The following is a 26,483-nucleotide window of genomic DNA, read 5'->3' on the forward strand; positions in this document are numbered from 1 at the left end:
AGATTGTCATAAAAAAGAAAAACAAACCTCAAAAATTCATGTCAGAGTGTCAGCCATGTGTTTCTGGTCTGGTGAGGCTCTCTGTGTCTGTTCAGATACATATTTGGCCCAGAACTGTGCTCTCCAGACCGTATACTCTTAGGAACGCACCTGTAACTCTCAACGGATGATTCCAATACTTATAAAAGGTGACCTGTCCCCAGCAAGGCTTCTCTGCACATTGCTTTTCTCTAGTCATCATTTGTTCAGCGTTATTGGTCAGCGCGGGCTTCCCTGGTGGCTCAGTGGTAAAGAATGTGCCTGCCAATGCAGGAGACATGGGTTGATCCCTGGTCTGGGAAGATCCCCTGGAGTAGGAAATGGCAACCCACTCAAGCATTCTTACCTGAAAAACCCCATGAACAGAGGAGCCTGGTGGGCTACAGTCCATGAGGTTGCAAAGAGTCGGAGGTGACTGAGCAACTGAACAATAATACAGTTGCTCAGCACAGTAGCTCACGGATGGATCCCTCAGACCACTGCACTTGCATGTTCAACTTTTGCTGTCAATATCAGATTCTCCCCAGGCTTTGCTTTTCTTGCTAACATTGCTTATTGACATAACAATCATGTCCCCTTTCTTTTTGATGGGTGGACATTTTAGGAGAATAATTCTTAGTAGCACAGAAATAGTTTCAAGAAATGCATGTGTTGCATATTAAATCCATTCTCGGGGAAACACAAAGAACTTAGCAGTTCATTTGGTACCACTGGTGGCCTCTGCTGTCACCCCAAAGAAAATACATTTTGAGTATTTTATATTTGAACGTGTGTTTTCTTCATTTGCTATTAGTCTCATGGTGGTGGTGGTTTAGTTGCTAAGTCGTGTCCGACTGTTGGAATGCCATGGATTGTAGCCTGCCAGGCTCCTCTGTCCCTGGGACTTCCCAGGCAAGAAACTGGAGTGGATTGCCATTTCCTTTTCAAGGGGTCTTCCTGACCCAGAGATCAAATCCACATCTCCTCCACTGCAAGCGGTCTTCTGCACTGCAGGCAAATTCTTTACCACTGAGCCACCAGGGAAGCCACCCGTTTAGTATCATACAACAACAAAAATCCTAACACTTAATACCCTTCCTGGTAGCAGCATCATTACTCACTGAGAAACAGGTCTCAATTCCCAGAATAAGCTGGTTGTACAGATTCAAGAAGTACACACTCAAACTATTAAAAGATTTTTACTATCACTAGGTACCCTTTAAGTCATAAAACCAATTGTTCAACTACTTTCATACTATTTTTAAGAGGGTTTTAATGTCAGCTAGTTGGAAGGGTTAACATGTTGATGCATTTGCTAAACAAAAATGTATTATACGACTAAAGCAGCAGGAGCCATGCCCAGCAGGCAACGGGAGGTAGAGATGGATGGTTATGTCCTGTCTTTGGGAAAGAGATGCCTTGCATAGCAGCAGGGTGTCATTCGTGTGGTGTTGAGTGTAGATATTCTGAAGCTGTGTGACTGGACATCAAGGATCTGAGTAAACAGCCAGTGCAATGAGATATGTAGTAAATGACAGAGAGAATAATACAGAGGTAATATGGGAAGTGTGTGTGTGTGAAGGTCACTCAGTCGTGTCTGACTCTTTGCAACCCCATGGACTATATAGTCCATGGAATTCTCTAGGCCAGAATACTGGAGTGGGTAGCCTTTCCCTTCTCCAGGGTATCTTCCCAACCCAGGGATAAAACCCAGGTCTTCTGCACTACAGGTGGATTTTTACCAGCTGAGCCACAAAGGGAGCAATTAATACTGCTCAAGTCAGAAATGTTTATGGAGGATTTAAAATTCTCTCCTCTTTGAAAGCATATCCTTTTATGTATTTGTGGAAGAAATGAAGAGAGAATGTGCAAATTCTTTTTAAGGCAAGACAGCTGCATGATTCAGCATGTGGGATCTTAGATCCCTGACCAGGGATCAAACCTGCACCTCCTGACGTGGAAGCATGGGGTCTTAACCATTGGATTGCCAGGGAAGTCCTTTCTTTTCAACTTTAGATAATAAAGGTGTTTCAGAAATGTTCTGAGGCTTCCTTAGGGTAGTTGTCCCTTTGACATGCTGTGTCCATCCCAAACTCCATGATCAGAACAATTTCTGCAAGTTAGTTCGTGTGGATTGTCCTACCTAAATTTTGACTTCACATGAACCTGTGTGTGTGTGTGTGTGTGTGTGTGTGTGTGTGTGTGTATGTACAGACTCAAATGCATTTCCAGGGACAGAAAGAAAGAGCTGTTGAACTGGAACAAAATTTTTCTTTAAGTTCATGGAGGCATGCTGCTGCTGCTGCTGTTGTGTTGCTTCAGTCGTGTCTGACTCTTTGTGACCCCATAGACGGCAGCTCACCAGGCTCTCCCGTCGCTGGGATTCCCCAGGCAAGAACACTGGAGTGGGTTGCCATTTCCTTCTCCAATGCATGAAAGTGAAAAGTGAAAGTGAAGTTGTTCAGTCGTGTCCGACTCTTCGCAGCCCCATCGACTGCAGCCCACCAGCCTCCTCCGCTCATGGGATTTTCCAGGCAAGAGGACTAGAGTGGGTTGCCATTGCCTTCTCTGTCATGGAGGCATAGTTGGTGGAAAAATGTCAAGGGATCCTCAGCATCTCACAGAATCATCAAGAAGGCAAATGTAATCTCTTTTCTCATCAGCTTTTGTCCACAGGTGAGTATTATCACATCACTGACGCCAGGAAAGAGAAATGCCAAGAGAATGAGGCTTTAGCATTATTATGAGGATATCGGGGAGAGAATTTACTGGAACGTGCAGTAGAGTCTTAGTCATAGTGAAGGGCTTTGTGATAAGAATGATTATATGTATTATTATGATGGAGACTCCTTCAGATCTCTCAGAGGCCAGGAGTAACTGAGCCACTGTCTGATTAAACAGGGACCCCATTCCATGCGGTCGGTAATCCGTTCTCTTTCTTGGTTGGCATAACCTCTAGCCTCAATATTGAACTGGCTTCCTTTCTTTGTTGGCGATGGCAAACACCATGGAAACCTGATACATTCGCTCCAGGCAGTGGGGGTCAGATAGCTCTAACCCAAGGCGGATGAAAGACATCTGGATAATGCTTGACCACCAAGGAAGGCAACCTCAAGGAAAGTGCTCACATGGTTTGCAGCCCCCTCCCCTGCCCCTGACAGGGCAGAGCCTACAGCTTCTTGCTCTGTTTTCACAGGGCCTGCCAAATATCTCTGCAAAGCACTTAACTTCTTGCATCCCTTTGCTTGAATGCCTTGCTCATGTTCTCGCTAAGGAGCCCAGCCATTCAGGAGCTCCGAGCGCCACAATAGAAAGCTTGTCTTCAATTTGTCTCACTGCTTTTGTGTGCAGCCTGAACTGTGAACCCGGGCAGTCACTCACAGCCTCAATAGAGATGCACATGGACTCTCTCCAGTCCTTTCCTCCTGCGGCAGCTTGGGAGACCTTGATGACAAAGATGCCCAGAATTCAATGCTTTCAAGGTCTGTGGGAGACACAGCGGATCTCCTCATTCTAGGGGCTCCAAAGCCCTGGGCTTAGCACCAAACAGAAGCTGAACCCCTCAACTCACCGTGTGAGTTTTCATTTTCTATGGCTAAGGGTGTTCTTCAAACTGCCAACAGCATGGTTTGCACCTGGCAAAGATAACACAGCCCAGGCCGGTGTTTCTCCTGTCTGTTTTTAGAATAGGCAGGGTGAGAGCCTCATCAATGCAGGTCTTAGCTCGTCAACAGACTTGTCAGGTCACAACGGACAAGAACCAGCTTGTTCTTTCCCTAGCTGCTTCCCCTTGAATGTTAAGTTGAAACCAAACAAAACAGCACCTTTTTGTAGGTCAAGAAAGATCAAATCCAGAAAAAACAGTTTTTTTTTTTTTTTTTTTTTAAATGGTTCATCTCAATAGGAGGGATCACGGAGAATTAGTACCTATGAAGTGGCTTCTGTGTTCCAGGTCCAAGGTGGGGTCTCGTTTAATTGTCATTCACGACATCATGCCAAATTGCTGGTTATTACTCCCATTTTACTGATGAGACAATGGAGGTTCTGAGAGGTGAAAGGTACTGCCTAAAGGTCAGCAAGGACCACTGAGATAGGAACCAGTGCTTATTTGCCTCCAAGGCCTGAGAGCTTTTCACTCTGCCAATGTGTGGATTCAGCTTTATAGAATCACTAGTAAGGCTCACAGGGCTTCCCAGGGGGTGCTAGTGGTAAAGAATCCACCTGCCAATGCAGGAGGCGCAAGAGACGCAGGTTTGATCCCTGGGTCGGGAAGATATCCTGGAGTAGGAACAGGAGACCCACTCCTGTATTCTTGCAGGAAAAATTCCATGGACAGAGGAGCCTGGTGGGGTACAGTCCATGGGGCTGCAAAGAGTCGGACAAGACTGAGCCCTGAGCACAGTAAGGCACACAGGTGGTTCATCTGAACTAAAAAGGAATAGCGAAAACTTCGCATATAAAAATGGTCAAGTCACATATAATGTCTGCCTTGACTAAACAGTCTCCAGGGACTGTGTTTACAGCTACGTACAAATTCACTCAAATTCTCAGTACCCTGCAGGTTTCTCTCTCTAGCTTTATCCTTGCTTCCTTGGTCACGTCTTAGACAGCCTCATGGCGACCACTTTTCCTGAAATCATCTATCCAATCTCTGTCTATCAGCTGCAGAAACGTTGCCCATCCTCTGTAGTCCACTTTGCCTGCCTCCTTGGCCCTAAAGTTCTCCTGATTCTTCTAAAAGATGTGTATGCTTCCTCTTCCAAACTTTCACAGACCGTGGGCTCCCTGCTCTAGCACTTGCTTCTGAGCCTGTTGCTGACAAGGCTCTTTGATAAGGCTCTTTGTCTGTCTTCCTCATTGAGCAAGAGCCCAGAACAAACTTATTCTGTAAAGAGTCATACAGTAAATAGTTTAGGCACTGCAGGCTGAATGGCATTTGCCACAGCTACCCAACTCCACTGTTGTATTGCAAAAACAGGCACAGATAATACCTAAATGAATCAGCATGGCTGTGTTTCAATAAAACTTTATTTATAAAAATTGGTAGCAAGTCAGAAATGGCCCCCATGTGCTGATCTCTGTCCTAGTTCATTGGTTCTAGAATGAGCAATTGTGTCTCTTTTTTAAAAAATGAAGATTATTTTATGTTTATTTGACTGCACCAGGAAGTCTTAGTTGTTACATGCAGGATCTAGTTCCCCGACCAGGGATTGAACCTAGGCCCCCTGCATTGGGTGGGTGGAGTGTTAGCCACTGGACCACCAGGGAAGTCCCAGTAATTGTGTCTTCCTTGCGCCTATATCCTTGCTGTGCTGTACAGTGTCACAGGTGGCACTCATAAATATTTGTGGAATGAAACAGAATTTAATCAGAGATGCTTTCTCTCTTTTTTTTAAAGCTATTGTTGAAGCCCCGAGAACTCTGCAGATTTCTCTCATCCTGCACTGCTGTCTGTGCACACTGCTGAGCTGTCAGAACCTTTTGACCTGTGGCTGATTTTCCTGTAGGCTCAGGACCTTGCCCTGAAGCTTCAAAGGCAAGCTGACTTCTAAGGAGCCATAAAACACATTTTGTCAACTTCTTGTCCTCAAACTCCCGGGAAAAGAGCAGTGAGGTTTACAGTTGTGGAAAATCACCTTAGGCTGGGATTCTGCTAATGCAACAAAGAAAGCAAATTCTGACTCAAAAGAAAAGGAAAAGGTGAGTCCCAGGGCATGGAAGAAATCTGCAAAGACCTATTTCTTTTACTGAACCAGCAGGTTACTGAATCTGCAAGTGATGGCTAATGAAGAGTCACTAGTCCCTGGTGGGCTTCAATCATGAATTTAGCTGCATAATTATACACAGGGTAGAGAGTCTTGAATATTCATCCACAGGGTTGATTCCAAAACACAATGGATCATCCAGACCCTATGCCTCAGTTGCGGGGCAGCTTTCTTTGTTGACAATATCTTATGCACCAAAACACTTCCATCCTCCAAGTTCCTGGGCACGCTCAGTAGGACACTCACCTGGCTTCATTTATGTATTGTTAGTTCCCATCTTTTCTTCTTTCTAAGTCACTTGATATGATAGAGGGGATCTAAGTACCACTGACGAGGAGCCATAAGTTTATTAGTTATAATAAGATAAAAAAATATGAATAAAAAGTTTTCCAGGGATATGTTATGCCAGCAACTAGAATGCCTTCAGTAGTTACTTATCTCTTTTCATAAGGAAGTACATTTAATCTTTATTTTTTTCCCCATCTGGGATCAGCTTTAAGATCAGCATGGCTGAAGAGGGATAATACCTGAGCACAAATAGATTAAGAATGAATTCTGGAGGTTTAGTGATGAAGGAAACGTATCACTTCCTTGTTTCCTACTCTTCTCACGGTTAAACTTTCAGCCCATTGCTCTGCATGGAGGACTGCATATCATTGCAATGGATAAGAAGGAAGGGTGAGGAGAGAGTGGAAGGACAAAATCACATTCTTCGCTGCCTAAGTATCCAGACTTACTACACTCGTCTCGTGAGAATGGTCTGCTTAATACAGCTCTCTGCTCTCTGTCTCATCGCCATAAGCCATCAGCCTCTCCTCTGGGCCTCCCAAGCCCCTCCCCAAGGCTCCTGTCTCTCAAAAAGAAACATCAGGTTATTTTAAAGCCGTGACCTGAGACGGCCTCTCGGGCAAGCCCTCTGCAGCTGCCTCTGCAGCAATTCTAATCAGACATCTGCGGCAAAGCTGCGACAGCCCAAGCCCAGGAAATTCACCCAGGTCTCTATAACCAGACTAGGGGGGTCACCACCACTCTGCTGCTATAAGAAACATACCGTTTGATCATTATTATTATTAGATCACATTGATGAATATTATTTGAGACAACTGAAGGAAGCCCTTGGTCAAAATCACCCCCCAGTCACCCCACGTGCTTCTCTCTCTGTTCATTCTGTTGTTCTTGTTGTTGTTCAGTTACTTACGATGCTGGAGATGTGATTCGTAATCAAACCACCTCAGCAAGCCCCTGAGTTCAGGGCCTGCCTGATCTGTGGTCTCGGGGCAGAAGCCCCATTCCTGCCTTGTGGAAATGCCACGTGGAAAGAAATGGGGTGCAGGGGAGGAGATGGGTGGGGAGCAAAGGAGAGGCTAGAGATCAGCAGTTCCCAGAGTTGAGGTTGTTACTCACATGTGTTGGGAAGCATTGGGGTACAGTTCTGAAAACTGTGGGGCCGAGTCCTCGGGGCCGTGGGGCGCCGCGTGGCTGATCACCATCATAATGGGCCTATGGGGATACATTCTCTTAGACATTTTGAAGTAATTAATGCTCTCGTTAGTGATTAAGTCTGTGAAGTAGTCCTGAAACATACATTTGACACAAAACAAAAATTACAAAAGGTGACATTCATCAGATCACATTTGAATACTGCTTTCCCTCAGAAGCAACTCACTGAATGAGGAGGTAAGATCTTAAGCACGAAGAGAAACTGTACTTCCCAAGGAGAAAAACATCTTCCAGAAACAGAGATCAGTTGCCAGTTACTTTCTAGGGTTGTTAGCATAGTAACACACACAAACATCTTTTTTAAAGTAATGTACAATTTAAGAATTAGAGAGAAAAAATAAAAAGTCAAGTCCTGTTTGCCCAAGATAATGATCAGATCTGGCAATAAAAAGGCTATAGCACATCAAACACCGGATACATACTTCATTCCCAGGTTTCACTGATGTAATTCGTTGACAAAAAAATTTAATTGCTTCAAGGACAGGAAATACCCACGCCCACTACAAATTCACAGTTGCAGACACACATACAGACACGCACATGCATACACACATACACGCATAAATGCACACACACAAAAAAATCTTTTCGTGAAATTAAAAATTCACCTGTTAGAATTACACAATGATTGCCTATGAAAGTCATGACCAAAATCTGGATGCACAGGGAAAAGGGGCAATATTCTATAAATTAGTTTATCTGAAACACTCAATATGGGGAGCAGTTGATTTCCTGCAGATTACACTCTGTTAATTGCACAACTAAAATGATCCAGCTGTTGGGATTAGAGCCTGACTTGTTAATAGAACAATTTAATCTATAATCCAAGGGGCTGATGCAAGACTATAAGGGGGAGCGGGGGAAGAGATGGAATGAAAAAGAAAAGATGAAAACTGAAAACACCTGCTTTCTCTAAGTGTGTATCATTGGCCTGGAACTCCAGTATAAAGTTTATTCAGAAAGCTCTCAGGCAATGTGCACTGTCAGAGGCTTTTAGGCATGACTAATCGCATGTAGATTCAAGGACCAGAACAGCTGCAAAGCCATGCCCAAGGGATCAAGCCTATGTCACATGTCCTTCTTAGGACAAGCCCACAGGTTATCACCTCCTTCCATGGAAGTGTCTGTTTCGTTCCTTTCCTCTCTTTCTAAAAAAAGATCTATATTCTTTTCGACACAGTTGTCTTTGTCACTTAATCAGCTGTGATAACGGGCAAGATACGCTGATTTAGTCTTTGGAGGGAATCTTGATTACTTTGCTCTCCTTAGGACAACAGGGAAAGAAAGGTTAATAGCTTGAACAAGGAGCATGACAAGTATCCCCACAGATAAAAAATGGGAGCAGTGACAATTAGTGCACTTTGTAGGGCATTGCTCAAACCTGCCTCCAAGGTTTTTGCCAGCTCTCAACTCTGATGAGTTTGGAAACCTATTAGTAATGTTTGTGAATTCATTTGCATGCATTGTTTTCTGGAGGGTATGAAAGGAGACTTACTCTTTATCTCCCCCGCCAAGTCCCTTGAGCTCAAATCAGGCCAAGCATAAGGATAGCGATGTGCCAAAATTAGATCAAGTCTCCTCTTTCTGATTTCTACCAATGGCTTTTTCACAGAGATCTATGCTAGTTGGAGCAGATTCTCAGCTGCTTTTAGATAAATGAGGAAGAGATGGACATGGTTAGGAGGGAAGAGGGTATTTTAGGCTAATTAGTAGGCTAAAATTAAAGATGTTTCCCTCTCCGCTCCTGCGATCTGGAAATCGTTTTAAGGTGGCAATCACAAAAGCTGTGTAGATTTTAAAAAGTCTAATCTGGGATCCATTTGTTAGAGAACTCTGGGACCTGTTCACTTCAGTTTCTATGAACTGATTTGGAAATTCTAGGACTGACTGCCTTACAGAGTTTTGTGGACTCTAGCTGCCATGGGCAGGTATCCTTGTCAGTATCAAAGTGTGGTAAAAAGCAACGAATGTGGTTTCCCAACTTTTTGAGTTTTGCACTTGTCTTTTCTTATTCTTACGTCTAAATCTGAAGCCACAGACAGAACATACTCTCACCCTAATGAAAAGCAAAGCAGTACAAGATGAACATCTGATTATGTGGACAAGTCTTCTAGAGGGGGGAAAACCAAAAATTATCACAAGACAGAGTGGAGGCATCTATGATTTTTTTGATAATACTTTCATCAAAGGCTGATTGCCTTTCATCCTAATGAGGGGGAAAAAAAACCCCACTATTCAAAGTCAGTGTTCCCTGAGAGCCTTTTTCTTGCCTGGAGTTTAAAATTATCTTAAAATTTCTCATTCTAAAACTGTGAGAACATAGAAAGCCAATCTCGTGGATAGGCTAACATACTGAAAATGACTTTCTCCCATTATGCATGAAGTAAATTGATGCAGTGTAAAAGTGCCTGAAAATTACCTTCGCATAATCAAATCCATGCTTTTCTTTGATGCCATTGCGACAAACAGTGTAATTATAGAAACGAGAATTCTTGATTAATCCAAGCCATTCTCGCCACCCAGGAGGGATGTAGCTGCCATTATATTCATTGAGGTATTTTCCAAAAAAGGCTGCAAGGGGGAAAGAAGGATTATTTTCTCATATGAAATGATCAATCATAACTAAATGCATCAACATGAAATTACGTCTTGGAAAAAAGACAGTGAAACAAAAGTTAACCTAGGTAACAGTGGATGCCAAGGTAACATTCAAGTAATATTCTGATTCTTTGGCAAAGTGACCCACATATATTTTCCTTTTGAATAAATAAGAATAGTGCCTAGGTACATGGATAGTTTATATAAATATAGTATAGTTTAATAAAATCACCATCAGGTTCATGATACTTTGAATGCATGTATTTTTTTGTGATCCTTCCAGGATAAAAGCAGAATGAATCTTTTTGTTAAGTTTATATAATAATCAGAGAAGTAGCCAGAGTGAGATGTGGAGTACTGAAAGTTGTCCTTGGGGTAAGTTTTCCAACATATTGCTTGAAAGTTGTGAATTACAAAAACATTACTGCAAAACTTGTCCTTGTTTTTGCCTATCAGGACAGTACATATTTTCCGTGTCAAAGAACCTTCATAAACTCCGTTTCTATGCGATGTGGTCAGTGCCTTTATGTCACATGTATTTTATGTCATCTTGTTTGCATTGTGTATATTTTACAAATATGTGCTTATTACTGATAATCAAAAATTCTAGCAGCATGTCGTTACAACCTTGATGACTAATTTTCATAGAATTACAGTAAAACAGAAGAATTGATATATGTGCTACAAAAACACCACTGCTCAACCAGATGCCTTCCATGTCAAATCCACTTTCTGGCTTCATTACAGATGCCTCCACTTACATACATGAAGAAAGTTCTTAGCTGACAGGCTCGGAATGATGAAAACAGATCCTGGAATCCAGGCACTTTATTGGTATTGCTCTTAAAGCACATGTTTCTGAATCTCAAACTTATCCAACATATTTCATTCCTGGGTCTTTATGGAATCTCTATTTAGCTTGATTTTATCTTTGATATATAACCACCAGTAGAATATCTCCATCTGAATGTTTTTCTTGCTCCTAATGCAATCATCCAGAATGGAATGAATAACTTTCCCTTGCACATGTACTTCTTTAGAAAGCCTTTAATTCTCGGAGTGGCATCATCACTCACCAGGCGTGGCCACCCAGCGCTTTCCCTGCCTCACCTACCCCTTCACTTGCTATGCAGCAGCTGCTGCCTGTAGGTTCTAAGTGGGTCAGAGCTCTGGGACCTCTCACTCTTTCTCTCACTTGACACCCCTCCTGGGGGCCCACAGATTCCTGACCATCTCTCCTATGCATGCTCCAGGGTCTTTCCACTCTCACCACCAGCTTCCTGAAGACCAGCTCAGGTCACACCACCTTCTCGCAATCTTGGATGAAGAATCACAGTGAGTTTTACAGCTTGCCATCCAAGGCCTTCCTTTTGTCTGGACAAAATCCCTCTCTTTCCAACCCCATCTTACACATGTCTGTGATGCGTACCTCTCTCCAGCAACTGTGTTGCCTCTAGGTGTTCTGGTTTCCACCTCTCCACCTTTGCCTGTGCTGTTCTCTTGGTCTCCCTCTCTATGCATCAGGCCAGAACAGATGTCATTTCACTCCCAGTCTTTGCGCTGATTCCACAGGACTTGATCTCTGTGGCTCTGATGTCACATTCTCATCCTTCCTTGTGGAACAGTTATGTTCACGTATAAGCCTAATCTCCCTTATGTTGTTGTTTAGTCGCTAAGTCAAGTCTGAATCTTTTGTGACCCCGTGGATTGTAGCTTACCAGGCTGCTCTGTCCATGGGATTTCCCAGGCAAGAATACTGGAGTGGGGTGCCATTTCCTCCTCCAGGGGATCTTCCCAACCCACACTGTAGGCTGATTATTTACTGCTAAGCCACTGGGGAAGCCAATATCCCTTACACTGTAAGGTATTTTTCAGACAAACACTGCCTTGATCTCATCTGTGTGCACTCTCCTCCCATCTTAGCATGTAGTCTAGGGGCTCCATTAATTTTAGTTTCTTAAACTGGGGTTCATGGACCCCCACATATTCTTGGAACTCTACAAGTTCTGGACTTGTTAAATTTTGTGTTTTCAATTAAGTTATGATTTTTCAAAAGAGCTAATTTGGTCAAAATATTTTCATAGAGTAGAGCCTCAGAGGTGCAAAAGTTGATAATTCTCTTTGGATTTATTTTCTTTGAAGAGTTGACTCAAGTCTGAGGAACACAGCAATGTTTGTTTACTTGCTGAATTAATGTTTATACATTGAATCTGCAAATGACTGAATAAATCAGGTGATCCCTTAGTCAAACATCCACAGCTTGAGAATTCTGCCAGGGCCCCTCAGTAGACAGACAGGCATGGAACAAAGTGTCAGAGGCCCTCACGTCAACTGTGACTCAGGATTTCCCTCTGAACTTCCTATGAGCTGTAGGAATTCTAATGAGATGTTCTCATCTTCAGAGACTAACCACCTTCTCACAGTGAACCACAGATGATTTTTCTTTCTGACAAAATGTAACAGAACTTAAGAGTCCCAGGCAGCAGACCAAGGCCACACCCCACCAGCATGACTTCAGAACGGGATTGTTTCCAGAAGCCTTTCACTTGATAATTAAGAGCCCAGCTCTTTCCCCTGGCCTGCTCCTCATCCTCAGGTTTTTTTTTTTTCCCCCATTTTTCCCTCTTTTTATAAAAGATCATAGTGGTTAGGAATATAAAGCCTGGGGCCAGCCTGCCTGGGTTCAAATCCTGGTTCTGTTACTCTCTAATTACATGTCCAGAGATGACTTACTTAACCTCTCTCTACTTTCAATTCTCTTGTTGGAAAACCATGAAGAAGATGATGATAATAGTGGAAGGGATATTGTGAGGATGAAAATGAATTAATACATATGTAAAGCACTGAAAACAGTACCTGGCACAAAAGAAGGCTTATTAAGTACTGCCACTGCTGGTACTGGGTTGGCCAAAAAGTTTGTTCAGGTTTTTCTACATCTTATGAACCTTTTGGCCAACCCAACATTATGATATTTGTTTGTTGTTTAGTCTCTAAGTCATGTCTGACTCTTTTTGATCCCATGGACTGTAGCTGGTTAGGCTTCTCTGTCCATGGAATTCCCCAGGCAAGAATACTGGAGTGGGTTGCCCTTTCCTCCTCCAGGGGAATCCTCCTAACTCAGGGATGGAACCCAATTCTCCTGCATTGGCAGGTAGATTCTTTACCATTGAGCTACCTGGGTAGCCCTAATATTATGATTACCATCACCATGATCATTAGCTTTTCAACTCTGGGTTCTGATTTAAATAACTTACCCTCCTGAAGTGCAAGGAAATTCTGTTCTAGAGTTCTGCCCTGTGCATCTGAAAACATCGCTGGAGAGATTACACAGTTTTCTCCCCTAATCTGATTCATTTTTGTAGCAACAAATTCTCTCCCAATTGGCTGACATTTTCTTGCTTAATTAGTTTTTCAGATTTTTTTTCTTGCTACTTTTAGTTTTGTTCTCTGTTTTTTTTTCCCCCCTCTCAAGGAAGCCAGGCCAAGTCATTCCTGCCCTTTCCTCATTGTTTTACTTGTTAGGTTATTTAGAACTGTTTTCTACCCATTGCCATGGCTATCGCCCTTTCCCTTAATCCTCCCCTTATAAACAATTCCTTTAAGTCTCTTAATAGTCCCTGTTATTCACTTCAGAACTCCCTCCAGGTTTTCCGTGTCTTTGTGTTAATGGGGTGTAAAAAATGTACTCACTATTCCAAATGTGTCCTCACCCATCACTCTTGGCTCCAAGGGAGACAGGACCTTGTGCATCAGGAGGCAGTACCCAGTGTTGGCAGTGTCAAGTTACTCAGCCTTTAGTGTCACCTTCGAACACTGAGGCTCATTTGTAATTACCCCTGGCCTCTTTCAACAACACTTCCTGGCAGTGCTCTGCAATTGATTATCTGGGATTCTAATTATTTTCCTCCAGATGCACTAAATTTCTTCCTCCATCTCGAAGGTGAACTTCATTTTCTTGCCCATATTGCCATTATATTACATGTCGTTTGAAGTTTTTCAATCCTTTAGCTTTGGCAATTCAACTCAACTACTGTCTGAAAATGTCACTAGCACACCATCTACCCCTCCTCTCTTCTCTGGGCCATTAAACACTTTCCTTCACAGCTGTTTAGAAGGTGGAAGGTGGGGTTGGGTGACAGGGAGAAAGATCAGAAAGACCTGACCATAATGACTGTTGACTTCAGTCAACACTACTTCTGTCCAAAACTACCTGTTACACAACACTTAGAAAAATTTCCTTGAACTATTTGAGGCAAAACCTTTTATTTTTAGATTTGCAATAGTAACTACATATACAAAAGATTTCTGATGCTGTAGAGAAGTCAAATGTTATTTAATACAACAAATAATGTACTAATTGAGCTCTCATTCCTTGCAATGATTAGATTTGGGGTGGCAGGATTTCACTAATAATAACTATAAATTTACATAATTTTGAATCAAGTTAAAATTATGATTTATTCTTATGTCACCTCGTACACATGAGTTTGGTTTCCCCAACTAGACTGGAAGTCTAGCAAAGACAGGAATCTTACTTTATATCTCTTTATGGATCAAAGTCTACTATAGTTTTAAGGATAATGTGACTCAATTAATAGCATACTATGGTGAACTCCGGGAGTTGGTGATGGACAGGGAGGCCTGGCGTGCTGCAATTCATGGGGTCGCAAAGAGTCGGACACGACTGAGCGACTGAACTGAACTGGTAGTATGCTACATCTTGTTTTTGGGTACTTATCAAAAATTCATAATACTATCATTCATAAAAATAAGAATATTAGTTTGTTTTACTTTTACTGAACTCTATTAATACATTTTAAAACATCTCATACTAGAGAATAAATATACTTTTTTATGAGTATAAGAAGTATAAAAGTATAAATATATACTTTATATTTATATATTTATATACTTATATATATATATTTATATATATACTTTTATATATTTATATACTAAATATATACTTTATATTACATGGGGCCTTCCTGGTGGCTCAGGCTGTAAAGAATCTGACTGAAATGAAGAAAACCCAGGATCTATCTCTGGGTCTGGAAGATTCCCTGGAGAAGGGAATGGCAACCCATCCCAGTATTCCTGCCTGGAGAATTCCATGGACAGAGAGCCTGGCGGGCTACAGTGTATGGGACTGTATAGAATCGGACACGACTGAGCGACTTTAATTTCACTTCATAAGTAACATAAATAAATTTTATAATGTAAAAAGACATAAAAATTGATTAACTTGTCTGCAGTGTTTTGTTACAAAAATAATTCTTTACATAATTTTATTGCAGGTCTTTATTAAATATTGTCCCTTCCACCCCAGTGATATAAAGCAGAATTAGTATGACTAAAATTTAATTCACCTGTGAATTTACAAATCCTGCGGTATGATTATAATTTGAGCACTACCATTTTTAAAGGAATCAGTATGATTACAGTGATTATAATAAAATTACAATATAATTTTGGATAGGAAAGAGAACTAAGCAATCCCTCTAGTCCTATCTCTGCATTCTATAGGTTAGAAAACTGGCCTGGAAAAGTTCTCAAAATAAGTTCAAGGCAGAGTAAGGACGTGATTCCAGTTCTCCACCATTTGGTTCAGGGTTTTTCCCCTAATACTTGATGTTACCTCTCAACTATGGATTATTACTGTCACTTTAAAATTTATGCCAGGTTTTACATTCGTGTCTCTACTCTCAAAAGAAATTTAAACTAAAAATTTTTGAGTGGATAATCAGGTAGAATTTTCCTTTTTATGATAGATAATACAATATTGTTACAACTTCACTTAGAACATAAAATGCAATAGAAATGTTATTGTATTTTCCTTTCTTAAACATTTAAGCTGTTGTGAAGTCATATTTTCCATGAGTAAAGTTAGAAACATTTAGGTTATAGTCAGTCCAAAAATATGCCTCGGTTCTGAAAAAAGAAAATAATGTCATACAATGGTAAGTACAATACTGGATCAATTCATTTAAATCTATGTACTCTGGATACCTCCCAAAATAAGCCTCTCAGTAGTTTGTCTTCTCTGAGTTGTTCTTCGTAAAACTGATTACTGCTTTGTGCTTCTCGCTAGATGGATCTTTATGTATAATACAGCTTCCGTCATTATTTTTTCTATGTTCTCAGCTAAATGTTCTAAAGGATGCATTTATTGTTAGGAAAACAATAAAGTCTTTATACATTCGCTCCCCCCCCACTAGTTTAGTGGTTCATAAATAATTATGCTGGTTTAAAACCTACACACCAATTCTCTTAATTTCCTGAGATGTCTATCATCCTGATGTGCTTATTTGTAGATTTTCAAATGAGTCTCTGTCCCTGGTTGGATTGGTAATTATTGTCACAGAGACATCTTTACTTCCTAACTGTCTGAGATATATCAATATTTTCCCATTAAAGATGAATTGAAATTATATAGCTTATTATCACTGCTGTTTTAGCCTTCCAATTTTTACCTTTTCCGATTTACTAGAGGGCACTCTCAAAATTTATTTTCCTGGGTGCATATCATTCATTTTTTATTCCTAGCAGAGTGTTTGAAAAAGTCTTAAGCATTTGGAAAAGTCCTGTTTTCCTTAAAGAATTCCTTTGCTTTGTAGAATGACTCACTGTAAATTCCATTATTACCTAAGTTCTAGACCCCAGGGAAGAAGGTTGGCTACAGAATATGAGTTAATTTCCAGAAGCAAATCTCCTCTTCCTGAAGAAGAGAACTGATTGAAGCAGGCCCAATGGACTGCACCATGAGACTGCTAGTTGTCCCTGGGAAAGGCTGATTGTCTGCAGTTTCCTCCTAGACCTAACCCACAAGGCTAGGGTACTATACTGGAAAGAGCCCTGAAGACCAAGGTCTTGTTGCTCACTCTTCCTAGCAGAACATCAGATGGGTCATTTTCAGCAAGTCCTCTTATCTTGTGGGTCTAAATTTGTTCATCTGATGAGACTTCCCTGGTGGTCCAGTGGTTAGCACTTTGTGCTTCCCTTGGTCAGGGAACTAAGATCCCACACCTTTTGGGTGGTGTGGCCAAAAAGTAAAAATAAAAAAAAAATTGTGAAATATTTAAGTTTGTTTATCTGTATATGCTTAGTTGCTCAGTTCTATATGATTCTTTGTGATCCCATGGACTATCCCACCTGGCTGCTTTTCCATGGGATTCTCTAGGCAAGAATACTAAAGTGGGTTGCCATTCTCTTCTCCAGGGAACCTTTCCGACCCAGGGATGGAACTCGGGTCTCCTCCATTGCAGGCGGATTCTTTACCATTTGAGAATAGGAGAACTGAACGAAATTATCTCTGAGGTTTACTCAAGCTCTCGTAACCCACTGTAGGATGGATACAGCATAGGATAATTTAAACAAGTACCAGAATACACTCGGCTTCTTAGAAGCAACAGATTTGTTTTTTCTTGGTGACCCAATGAACTTTGTACTAGATGGCGTTTCCATTTTTGCTTTTGCCATCTGGAAGTTTAGCTTCAAATATGCAGCCTTTCTCCACAATTCTGTGGCATGTCTGTGGTTTGTATATTAACCTTTGCCTTGATATGAACTGGTTCTACCCTCCATTTCTACTGGACAGGGTCCTTATTGCTCTGTATCCTATTACGTTTTATGTGTCACTATCAAGCACTTTGGAATGAGGCATGATAGAAACAAAGGTCAGGAAATAAGGTAATGGGAAGAAAGATGGAGTCAAGTGTGCTAGATTCAGACTGTCACTGATGAGCTTGTGACCTCAGACCAACTCTCCTGAGTTTCTGTTTCTTCACTGGCAATACGGGTAAATCCTTTCAAGGCTGCAGGAAGAATTAGGTGAGAAAACTCAGCTAAAATACCTGGTACAGAGGAATCAAGCACAAAATATCAATTTCTGATTTTTCCCCTTTCTTTCTGATAGCCCAGCTTTACTGAAGTATAACTGACAATCAAAAATTCTAAGGTTTATAACCCAAAGGCCCATTACACAAAAACACTGTGAAACAGGAACCATCGCCAAGCCAATCAACATACTCATCCCTGTACATGTTCAGTAGTTTCCATTATTTTCTGTTGTGATAAGAACACCCAAGATCTAGCCTCTTAGCAAATTTCAAGTACACAATGAAACACTGTCAACTATAGCCAAACCACTGTTCACTCTCTCTCCGGACTTCTTTTTGTTCGTCCCTTTCTTGGTTTGGCCCTGAAATGTATTCGCAAGCCGTAGTCAACAGCTCTAAGTCTCAGCAGGGTTCTTGTTGTCACCCATATCTCTGTTTCCTAGGACAGACCCCAACCATGTTGGTCTGGATATGACGACTGTTCTAACTCCCTAGGTTCCAACTCTGTCTCTGCTACTAGGAATTAAATTACAGGGACAGTGAGAGTTGAAAGGCACTGACTTCACACAATGCTTCCCATGAATAAAACAATTTGGTGGTCAAAATCAGGAGTCAGGCATCAGGGGACCATTTCTGATTTTGTTTCTGAGCTGGTCACACAGTATTTGAAATCCTCACCTCAGTTATAAAATGGAGCCAAGTACATTTGCTGTTTATGAATCCTACAGGGATGTTGGAGAGATTTGCAAATTGCTTTAGAGCTCTCAGATGAAAGGTGCTATAAATTTAAACCACTTATGTGGGAAAACACTCAGGATAAGGCTCTCCGAGTAACCTAGTTTCTTTCTGAAGCATAAGCAGACACCTTTGAGGCTCATGGGAGGAGTTCCTTCTGGGAGTGGAGGCTTTGAGATGTTTGCAGATGACAATGCTATCATCTCCACAGTCGGTATTTTCATCCATAAATAACAAGTATTAAGTGCCCACAAGGTGTTTTGCACAGAAGCCAATGACCACATAGTTCCTAAATCCAGCAGGAAAGATTAATTTCATTTTTAGAAGAGATTTGAGAGAGAATCAGTTCAGTTCAGTTGAGCTCAGTTGCTCAGTCATGTCCGACTCTTTGTGACCCCATGAATTGCAGCACGCCAGGCCTCCCTGTCCATCACCAACTCCCGGAGTTCACTCAGACTCACGTCCATCGAGTCAGTGATGCCATCCAGCCATCTCATCCTCTGTCGTCCCCTTCTCCTCCTGCCCCCAATCCCTCCCAGGATCAGAGTCTTTTCCAAGAGAATACCTTTATCCAAAATCCTTTCAAGTCTTCAGAATAGAGAATCTGTAGACTTGAAAATCATTTCCAAGTTTTTAATGATGACACCTGGAGTTCTTCTGAATAAGTCTAGTTGGTTCTGAAAAAATTATTTTCCATTACAGCCCTCAGTCAATATCTGGGTTTCATTTCCTAAAAAAATGCTCAGACTATGTCTTTCCCACTCCTAATTCTATTAAAATGGTTCCACTCCCCCAAAGATAGTGGAAACTGTGCTGTCTAATACAATATGGTAGCTATTGGCCACATGTGGCCAAGTTTAAAATAATAAAAAATAAATAAACATTTAAAAAAAAGAAATGCTCAGAAAACCTAACAAGAGCATTTAAATGCTTGGTGAATAAAGGCTTTGGGTCAATCATACAGGAAGGAGCCTTGCTTATTTCTTAGAACGACTGGCATGATGTTCATGATCTCTCTGGAAGGAGGTCCCTAATTTGCAAGACACCAGTTAACCACACCCCTCATCTATGTAGGTTAAACGGTGATAAAAGGTGTACCATCGGATGCCCTCCTTTCCTGGAAAATAAGGGTGAACATTTGAGATCTAAAAGTAACCACAATGAAGCTAAAGAAAAGCGGAATCCTATTAATTATGAGTAAGTAAATAGGTGAATTAATAAAGCACACCTCATTGGATTATTTCATTCAGCTATTTATGAATTCAGTAAATAATTTTGATAATCTATTGTGTCCCAGATCCTGGGACAGGTGCTCTGCATGCAAGAATGTGCTCAGTTGGCACCAGGACCTGGAAATTCGGGTGGTTGAGGTAAGCAGGCTCATGGGATAGAAACTCTTCAGTTGCAGGTTGTCTGGAGAATTCCAGTTGCTGGGTGCCCTGATGGAGCAGAGGACCCTGGCAGGCTATAGTCCACAGGACTGCAAGGAGTAGCGCATGACTTAGTGACCAAGCATACACACATGCACGCACTGATGGGGACAACCTTTTCTTCACGTGTCCACTGAGAATCATTCTGACTTTTCTCTAAAAAATCTCTAGCTGGGACAGTCATCAGAGAGAAAAATAAGGGATGCAGAGGGAGACAAGTCTAGCTCCTTCCATTTAGGGACCGATTGGAAGCTCACAGATTTCATCACATAGTGCATTTTTCATCACATAGTGCATTTTTCTGAGATGCGTTACCAGAATTCACAGAATTGAAGGCCTGGAAGTTTCCCTTTACCTGTTCTGTAGCCGGTGCTGTTTAGATAGACAGCAAACGTCCGAGGCTCGTGCACCGCCTGCCAGGAGGGGGAAGAGCAGTTCTCGTTGTTCGTGTAGATGTTGTGGTTGTGCACGTACTTGCCAGTGAGCATGGAGGAGCGGGAGGGACAGCACATGGGCGTGGTCACGAAGGCATTGGTGAAGGTGGCCCCGCCACGCTCCATAATCCTTCTGGTTTTGTTCATGACTTGCAGGGACCCTGAAAGGCACAAGGCCAGCACTGTTCAGCAGACAGCACTGCACAATCACCCACTGACGTCACGTGACGTCACATGACGCCACTCTGTCCCCCTGACTTGTTAATGTCTCTCCCTTGGCTTGAGGAGTCTGTAATTGGACCAGCTCTCATTTCCAGGACACAGTGCAGCACTGGGGATCCTATCATCTCAGGTATTTTGCAGAATAATAAACACATTTCAGCTTCTCCCTTTTTTAATCACAAAGGAAAAAACTGCAGGCTCGTCTGATCATTAAAGCTAGAATTTTAGAGATGGAGTAGATTAAAGGCCAGCAGCCCTCTGAATTTGATTAGAGAGCATCAAAACTCCTAGCCCACCAAACTCACACCAGCTACAAACAGTACAGAAAAGATGGATACAGCACTTTTATCGTATCAAACAAAAGAGGGAAAAATTTCTACAGTTAAGTAAAAGTTCATCCAAAATGCATGTTTAACTAAAAAAAAAAAAAATCTCCAATGCAACTTGGTATCCCCTAGTAAACTCACCACCTACCTGGCAGGTTTTCTATCAGGATCACACGATCAGTTTATGTTTTTGTCTGTTTCCACGTCATTTAAAAAGACGGATTGTTTGTTTATGAAAGAGCTATGACTCTACTGTATTTGCATTAGCAGTAAAATATTCCATTTGAACTCTAAAGGATGAAATTGTACATAAGACTGTCGAGAAAGAAAAAAAAAAAAACTCTTTTGATTACTCAATCCAGCCAAACATGGCAGCTGAATCCCATCCAAATACTGCAGGGGGAAAAAAAAAAAAGCTCAGCCCAGAATTCAATAGTCTTTTCAGGACTTGTCAAGAAATGCACTACAGAGCACTACAGCCAAGCCCATTGCATTTCAATCCTGGAGCCTCACATTTCCAACAGGTCCTACTTCTTCCAAAGAAAGGGAGAAAGTCTATGTCGTTTTCCAACAAGGAAGGAAATCGTAATGCAAACCAGGTAAGCACTCAGAGCAGAAGAGAAGTGTGCAGCCATCCAAAAAGCCACAGTCGGCCTCATATTTTTTCACATATGTGCTTTCACCGTTTACATGAAAACAGAAAAGACAGTTTCTAATTGTGTCTCCTTAGAGCTCTCTACAGTATGTCTTGCTGAGGAGGATTCCAAACTGCTTTTCCTGCCCTGGTTGTCTTCAGAAGATCAAGCAACTTATTTTTTTGCCATCGATGAATAACATGTAGTGAGCACCCACTTCACGCTGAGCGTTCATTCTACCGACCTCAACTCTCTGAACTGGTCCCGCAAGTATAGCATTAACAAAAGCAATGGGAAGTTCTCTGTTGCCTCCAATCTTCACTAGTAAACTACCTAATAAGAACGTATATATGGAGATTGCTTGGAGGTATTTGCAAAGCAAGGTAGTGTGGATACAGCAGTAGCAGGGCATATAAGGACAGTGGGGACAGGAGGCAATATTTAGTAAGAACTCTGCCACAGTAGTTGAAGACAACTGGAAGGAACGGAGGAAGAACTCGGGATGAGCGAAGTGCATCGTCGGGGGCATGTGTGGTGCGCTGGAGATGGGATGAGGTAAGTGGAGTGATGAACATGGCACATGAGTTTTCTGGAATGGAAACGAAAACGAACACTTCTCTTGATGTAGTGGCTGGCAGAGCTAGCAAATAGCTTGGTGGCTGGGGAGAGACATTCAGCTTTGACAGAACAGACAAAATGATGCAGAGTAAGGTCTTTGTCAAAGGCATGAAGGATATGTTATGATAAAAGTCTTTGAGAGGTGTTGCTATGACAATGGAAGTATGTACACAGCTGAGGAAGCAGGCTGGTCCATCAAACGTATGGCCAAGGGGTTGCTGAAACCCCCAGGTCATGGGGTGATAACTGGAACGGCGTTGTGCCTCTACAATAGAATGACTCTTAAGAAGCAGACCTAAGAGCTTCCCTGGTGGTCCAGTGGTAAGAATGCAGGCTAGACACCAGTTTTATCCCCAGTCCAGGAAAAGCCCTCATGCTGCTGGGCAACTAAGCCCACGTACAACAACTACCGAAGCCCACTCACCATAAAGCCCATGCGCTGCAACAAGGGAAGCCACTGTAACGAGAAGCCGGTGCACCTGCATCTAGAGAGTAGCCCCCACTCTCTGCAACTAGAGAAAGCCCGTGCACAGCCAAAAAAAAAAAAAAAAGAATAAATAATTTTTAAAAAATTCTAATTTTTTTTAAAAAATAGAAGATCCAAGAGATGCTGGTGCTGTAATGTATCAGAAGGCTGTGTGTTGACTAACATTTTTCAGCTTGGGAAGAAAGCTGGATAAGTAGTCGTTTCACTGTTGCTCAAGAAGTAACTTGACAAGAACTATGCCCTACAGAACATCAAAGAAGTGCACATTAGAAATGTTGTGTTTTATATTTATGTTAGTTGATCATAAAAGGGATAGAGCCTGGAATAAATACATGCAATGAAACACAGGAGAGGGGAGAGAGTTCGAGGTCAATGTTAAAGTCCATTCACTTATTCTTTTTTCCTCTTTAGAAATCTGCAGTGATTACTTATGGTAACAGCTTGAATTTTGAGAAAACTTAGCAAACACTATTGACCAATTTTTATTGCCTAATGGTCTCTTCGTGTCAGAGAATGACTTCTCGGAGTTTCCTCATGAGCTTAGCTAGACTCAAATTTTTTTAAAAAAAGCAACTAGAGGCCATCCCCCAAGGTTGCATCACACAGCTGCAACCTCTAGTTTACAAACTCATTTGGACCACAAAACTGGATGGGAGGTGGAAATCTGATCTAAGATCATATGATATGAAAACTAGGGGCAAAAACTCAGCCCCATGCAGAAAGAAGTGAAAGTGTTAGTCACTCAGCTGTGTCCAGCTCTTTGTGACCCATGGACTGTAGCTCACAAGCCTCCTCTGTCCATGGAATTCTCCAGGAAAGAATACCAGAGTGGGTTGCCATGCCCACTTTGAACCTGGGTCTCCTGCATTGCAGGCATATTCTTTACCATCTGTGTCACCTGGGTCAGTTCCATGCATCACTCCTGGAATTGCCCCAGCCAGGACTGTCCTCTCACTCTAAATATCACTCTTGGGACTTCCCTGGTGGTCCAGTGGTTAAGACTTTTCCTTTCAATGCAGAGGGTGCAGGTTTGATTCCTAGTCAGGGAGCTAAGATTTCACTTCTCTTGGCCAACACACCGAAGCATAAAAGAGAAGCAATATTGCAACAAATTCAACAAAAACTTCAAAAATGGTCCACATCAAAAAATCTTTTAAAAATAAATAAATAACATTCTTTTCTTAAACGACTGAGCTGGCTGTGTTGAAGAACAAAAATAATCCCTCTAAACCCTCTGCTTCCAACTGATCTGCCAGTCAAAGGGAACAATGAAGACGTTTGGCCTTTGCTGCTGCTGCTGCTGCTGCTGCTAAGTCGCTTCAGTCATGTCTGACTCTGTGCGACCTCACAGACGGCAGCCCACCAGGCTTCCCCGTCCCTGGGATTCTCCAGGCAAGAATGGAGTGGGTTGCCATTTCCTTCTCCATTGGTCTCTGCAGGTACAGTGGTAAGAGCCCCATGGGTGGGGCTCCTGACTGAATATGAGCATCTAGCTTGAAGTTTCTCAGTAAAGAGAAGATTCTGAGACAGTGCTACTCCAACTTTAAAAATTACCTGGAGAGTATGTTATGTCATAGAAGAATCTGCATTTCTAACAAGCTCCCTGATGACACCAGTGCTGCCTGTCCATGGTCTACTCTTGGAGATGTAGCTGAAACCTGACACAGAGCCAGGGAAGCTTTGAGCTGGAAGAGGCTTTAGTGGGTGCCTCACTTTAAGTGATCTAAGTGGTTTAGACCACTTCCAAAGCTGTAAGATAGGTAGACGGGAAGAGAAAACACTGATTTCATATTTATTCTCACAGGTTTTATGACTTGTGTGTGCTAAGTTGCTTCAGTCATGTCTGACTCTGTGAAAACCTGTGAACTGTAGCCCACTAGGCTCCTCTGTCCATGGGATTCTCCAGGCAAGAATACTGGGGTGGGTTGCCATGACCTCCTCCAGGGGATTTTCCTGACTCAGGGATCGAACCCACATCTCTTATGTCTCCAGCACTGGCAGGTGGGTTCTTTAGCACTAGGGTCACCTGGGAAGCCCAGCGGATTTTATACTTGCTCCCATTTCTAAGTGTTTCATACGTAGCAAATCATTTAATCCTGACAATAACTTTCCATAGTGGGTGTTATTATTTATTATTCCCACATCAGGGATGATAAAGCGAGGTACAGAAGGGTTAAACAACATGCCTAGGACTGCACAGACCCTAAGCAGCAGACCTCAGATACAAATGCAGGCTGTCTGTTCAGAGGTCATGCTTTTAAGCTCCATCTAGGCTGAGTACTGGCTGTGACACTGACATCTGAAGACTGCAACACAGAAATGATGTCTGCTCATAGTAAGAGTAGATCTCATTTACTGTAGTCTCATATTTTGCTTCCCAGGTGGTGCTAGTGGTAAAGAACCCACTTGCCAATATAAGAGGCATAAGAGACACAGGTTCGATCCCTGGGTCAGGAAGATCCCCTGGAGGAAGGCATGGCAATCCACTCCAGTATTCTTGCCTGGATAATCCCCATGGACAGAGGAGCCTGGCAGGCTACAGTCCATGGGGTCACAAAGAATCAGACACAACTGAGGGCAACTTAGCACATACGTATTTTGCTTCATCTAGCCTCTTAGGGGAGATACTAACAGACACTAAAGCCCGTCTCCTGCCTTCTTATGGACTGATTTCAGTAGATTGGGTTTGAGTGGGAGAGGGAGCGTGGGCTGCAGATGTGTCTGTCTTCAGAAGCTGACAGTCACACTGGTGTTAAATGTTGCCTCTGATCTTGGAGTCCCTGGGTGGATACAGATGATGGCATATAGGAATCATATCTCTTCCCTCTGCTGAGTCAGTGTGCTCCAGCAAGGTAAGTACAAAGCCTTCTCTTTTATGGCTATGTAGTGATTAATGTCAGCCAAAAACACTGCCTCGTCCTGCACCTATGGCCACTGTGACTGTGCCATTGATTTTTCACTGGGAAACTATCCAAAATGATTCTGTATCCATACAACTAATAATTAAGCATTTCCAGCATGGTCTCAGTGGATGGGACCATGTTTTGTCCTATAGCTGGAAGGACTTGGTTTTGTTTTAAGCCAGAGCTCTTCACCTCTCTGAGTGTCAGGACTTTGGTGCCTAAATGTATACTGTGCTGATTCTTAGTTATCAGAGCAATTATTTCATGAGAATGTTATGAAACTTTAAGGCTGAAGATTCACAAGATTACCAAGGCAGGGCTTAGGAGGATGAAGATGAGAAGAGAAAGAGTCCTGGACTTGAACTTGAGGGGAAACATCTGAGTTTTTGTCACAGATGTGCTTGAACAAATCATTTACCCTCTTTGGATTTGTGTTTCTCAGCTGTAAAATAGAACTAATAATAGCTGTCCGGACCTGTTGGCAGGGCTGTTGAGCAAATGGCATGAGCTGTGATTTACTGTGTGATCATCTTGGCACCAAGATGTTTCATTTACTCCTGCCTTTCCCATCTCCGTCTCTGTCATCACATCTGAACTCCAAAGCTAAGGCAGGCATACAGAGGTAGCCATAAACTGCATGTTTGTGTTCCTTCAACACGTATAGGTTGAAACCTAATGTGCTAGGTTATGGTGTTAGAAGGTGGGGGCTTTGGCAGGTGATTAGGTCATGAGGGTGGAGCCCTCATGAATGGGTTTAGCGCCCTCATAAAAGAGACCCCAAAGAGTGCTCTGCCTCTTCTGCCATGTGAGGACACAGTGAAAACACAGCATCTGTGAACCAGGAAGCAGATTCCCACCAGACACAGAACTTGCTGGAGTCTCGATCTTGGATTTTTCAGCTTCCAGAACCACGAGAAATAAATGTCTGTATAAATGTCTGTTGTTAATAGTTGGCAACTGGACGGAGAAGGCAA

The 26,483-nt window shown here is 42.2% G+C and overlaps 1 protein-coding gene across 2 annotated transcripts in view; it reads right to left on the bottom strand.

The window, feature by feature from the left end:
* SULF1 (sulfatase 1) overlaps positions 1 to 26,483 on the bottom strand; it is a 192,387-nt gene that overhangs the window by 53,509 nt on the left and 112,395 nt on the right. For both annotated transcript variants that reach the window (XM_018058433.1, XM_005689044.3), the window contains exons 5-7: positions 20,240 to 20,479; positions 9,703 to 9,854; positions 7,188 to 7,357 (exon numbers count right to left, since the gene is read on the bottom strand). In XM_018058433.1, the coding sequence (XP_017913922.1) occupies positions 7,188 to 7,357; positions 9,703 to 9,854; positions 20,240 to 20,479 (562 nt within the window). The remainder of the gene's footprint in view (positions 1 to 7,187; positions 7,358 to 9,702; positions 9,855 to 20,239; positions 20,480 to 26,483) is intronic.

This window comes from Capra hircus, chromosome 14 (genome assembly GCF_001704415.2).
Source record: "Capra hircus breed San Clemente chromosome 14, ASM170441v1, whole genome shotgun sequence".
Classification (NCBI taxonomy): Eukaryota; Metazoa; Chordata; class Mammalia; order Artiodactyla; family Bovidae; genus Capra; species Capra hircus.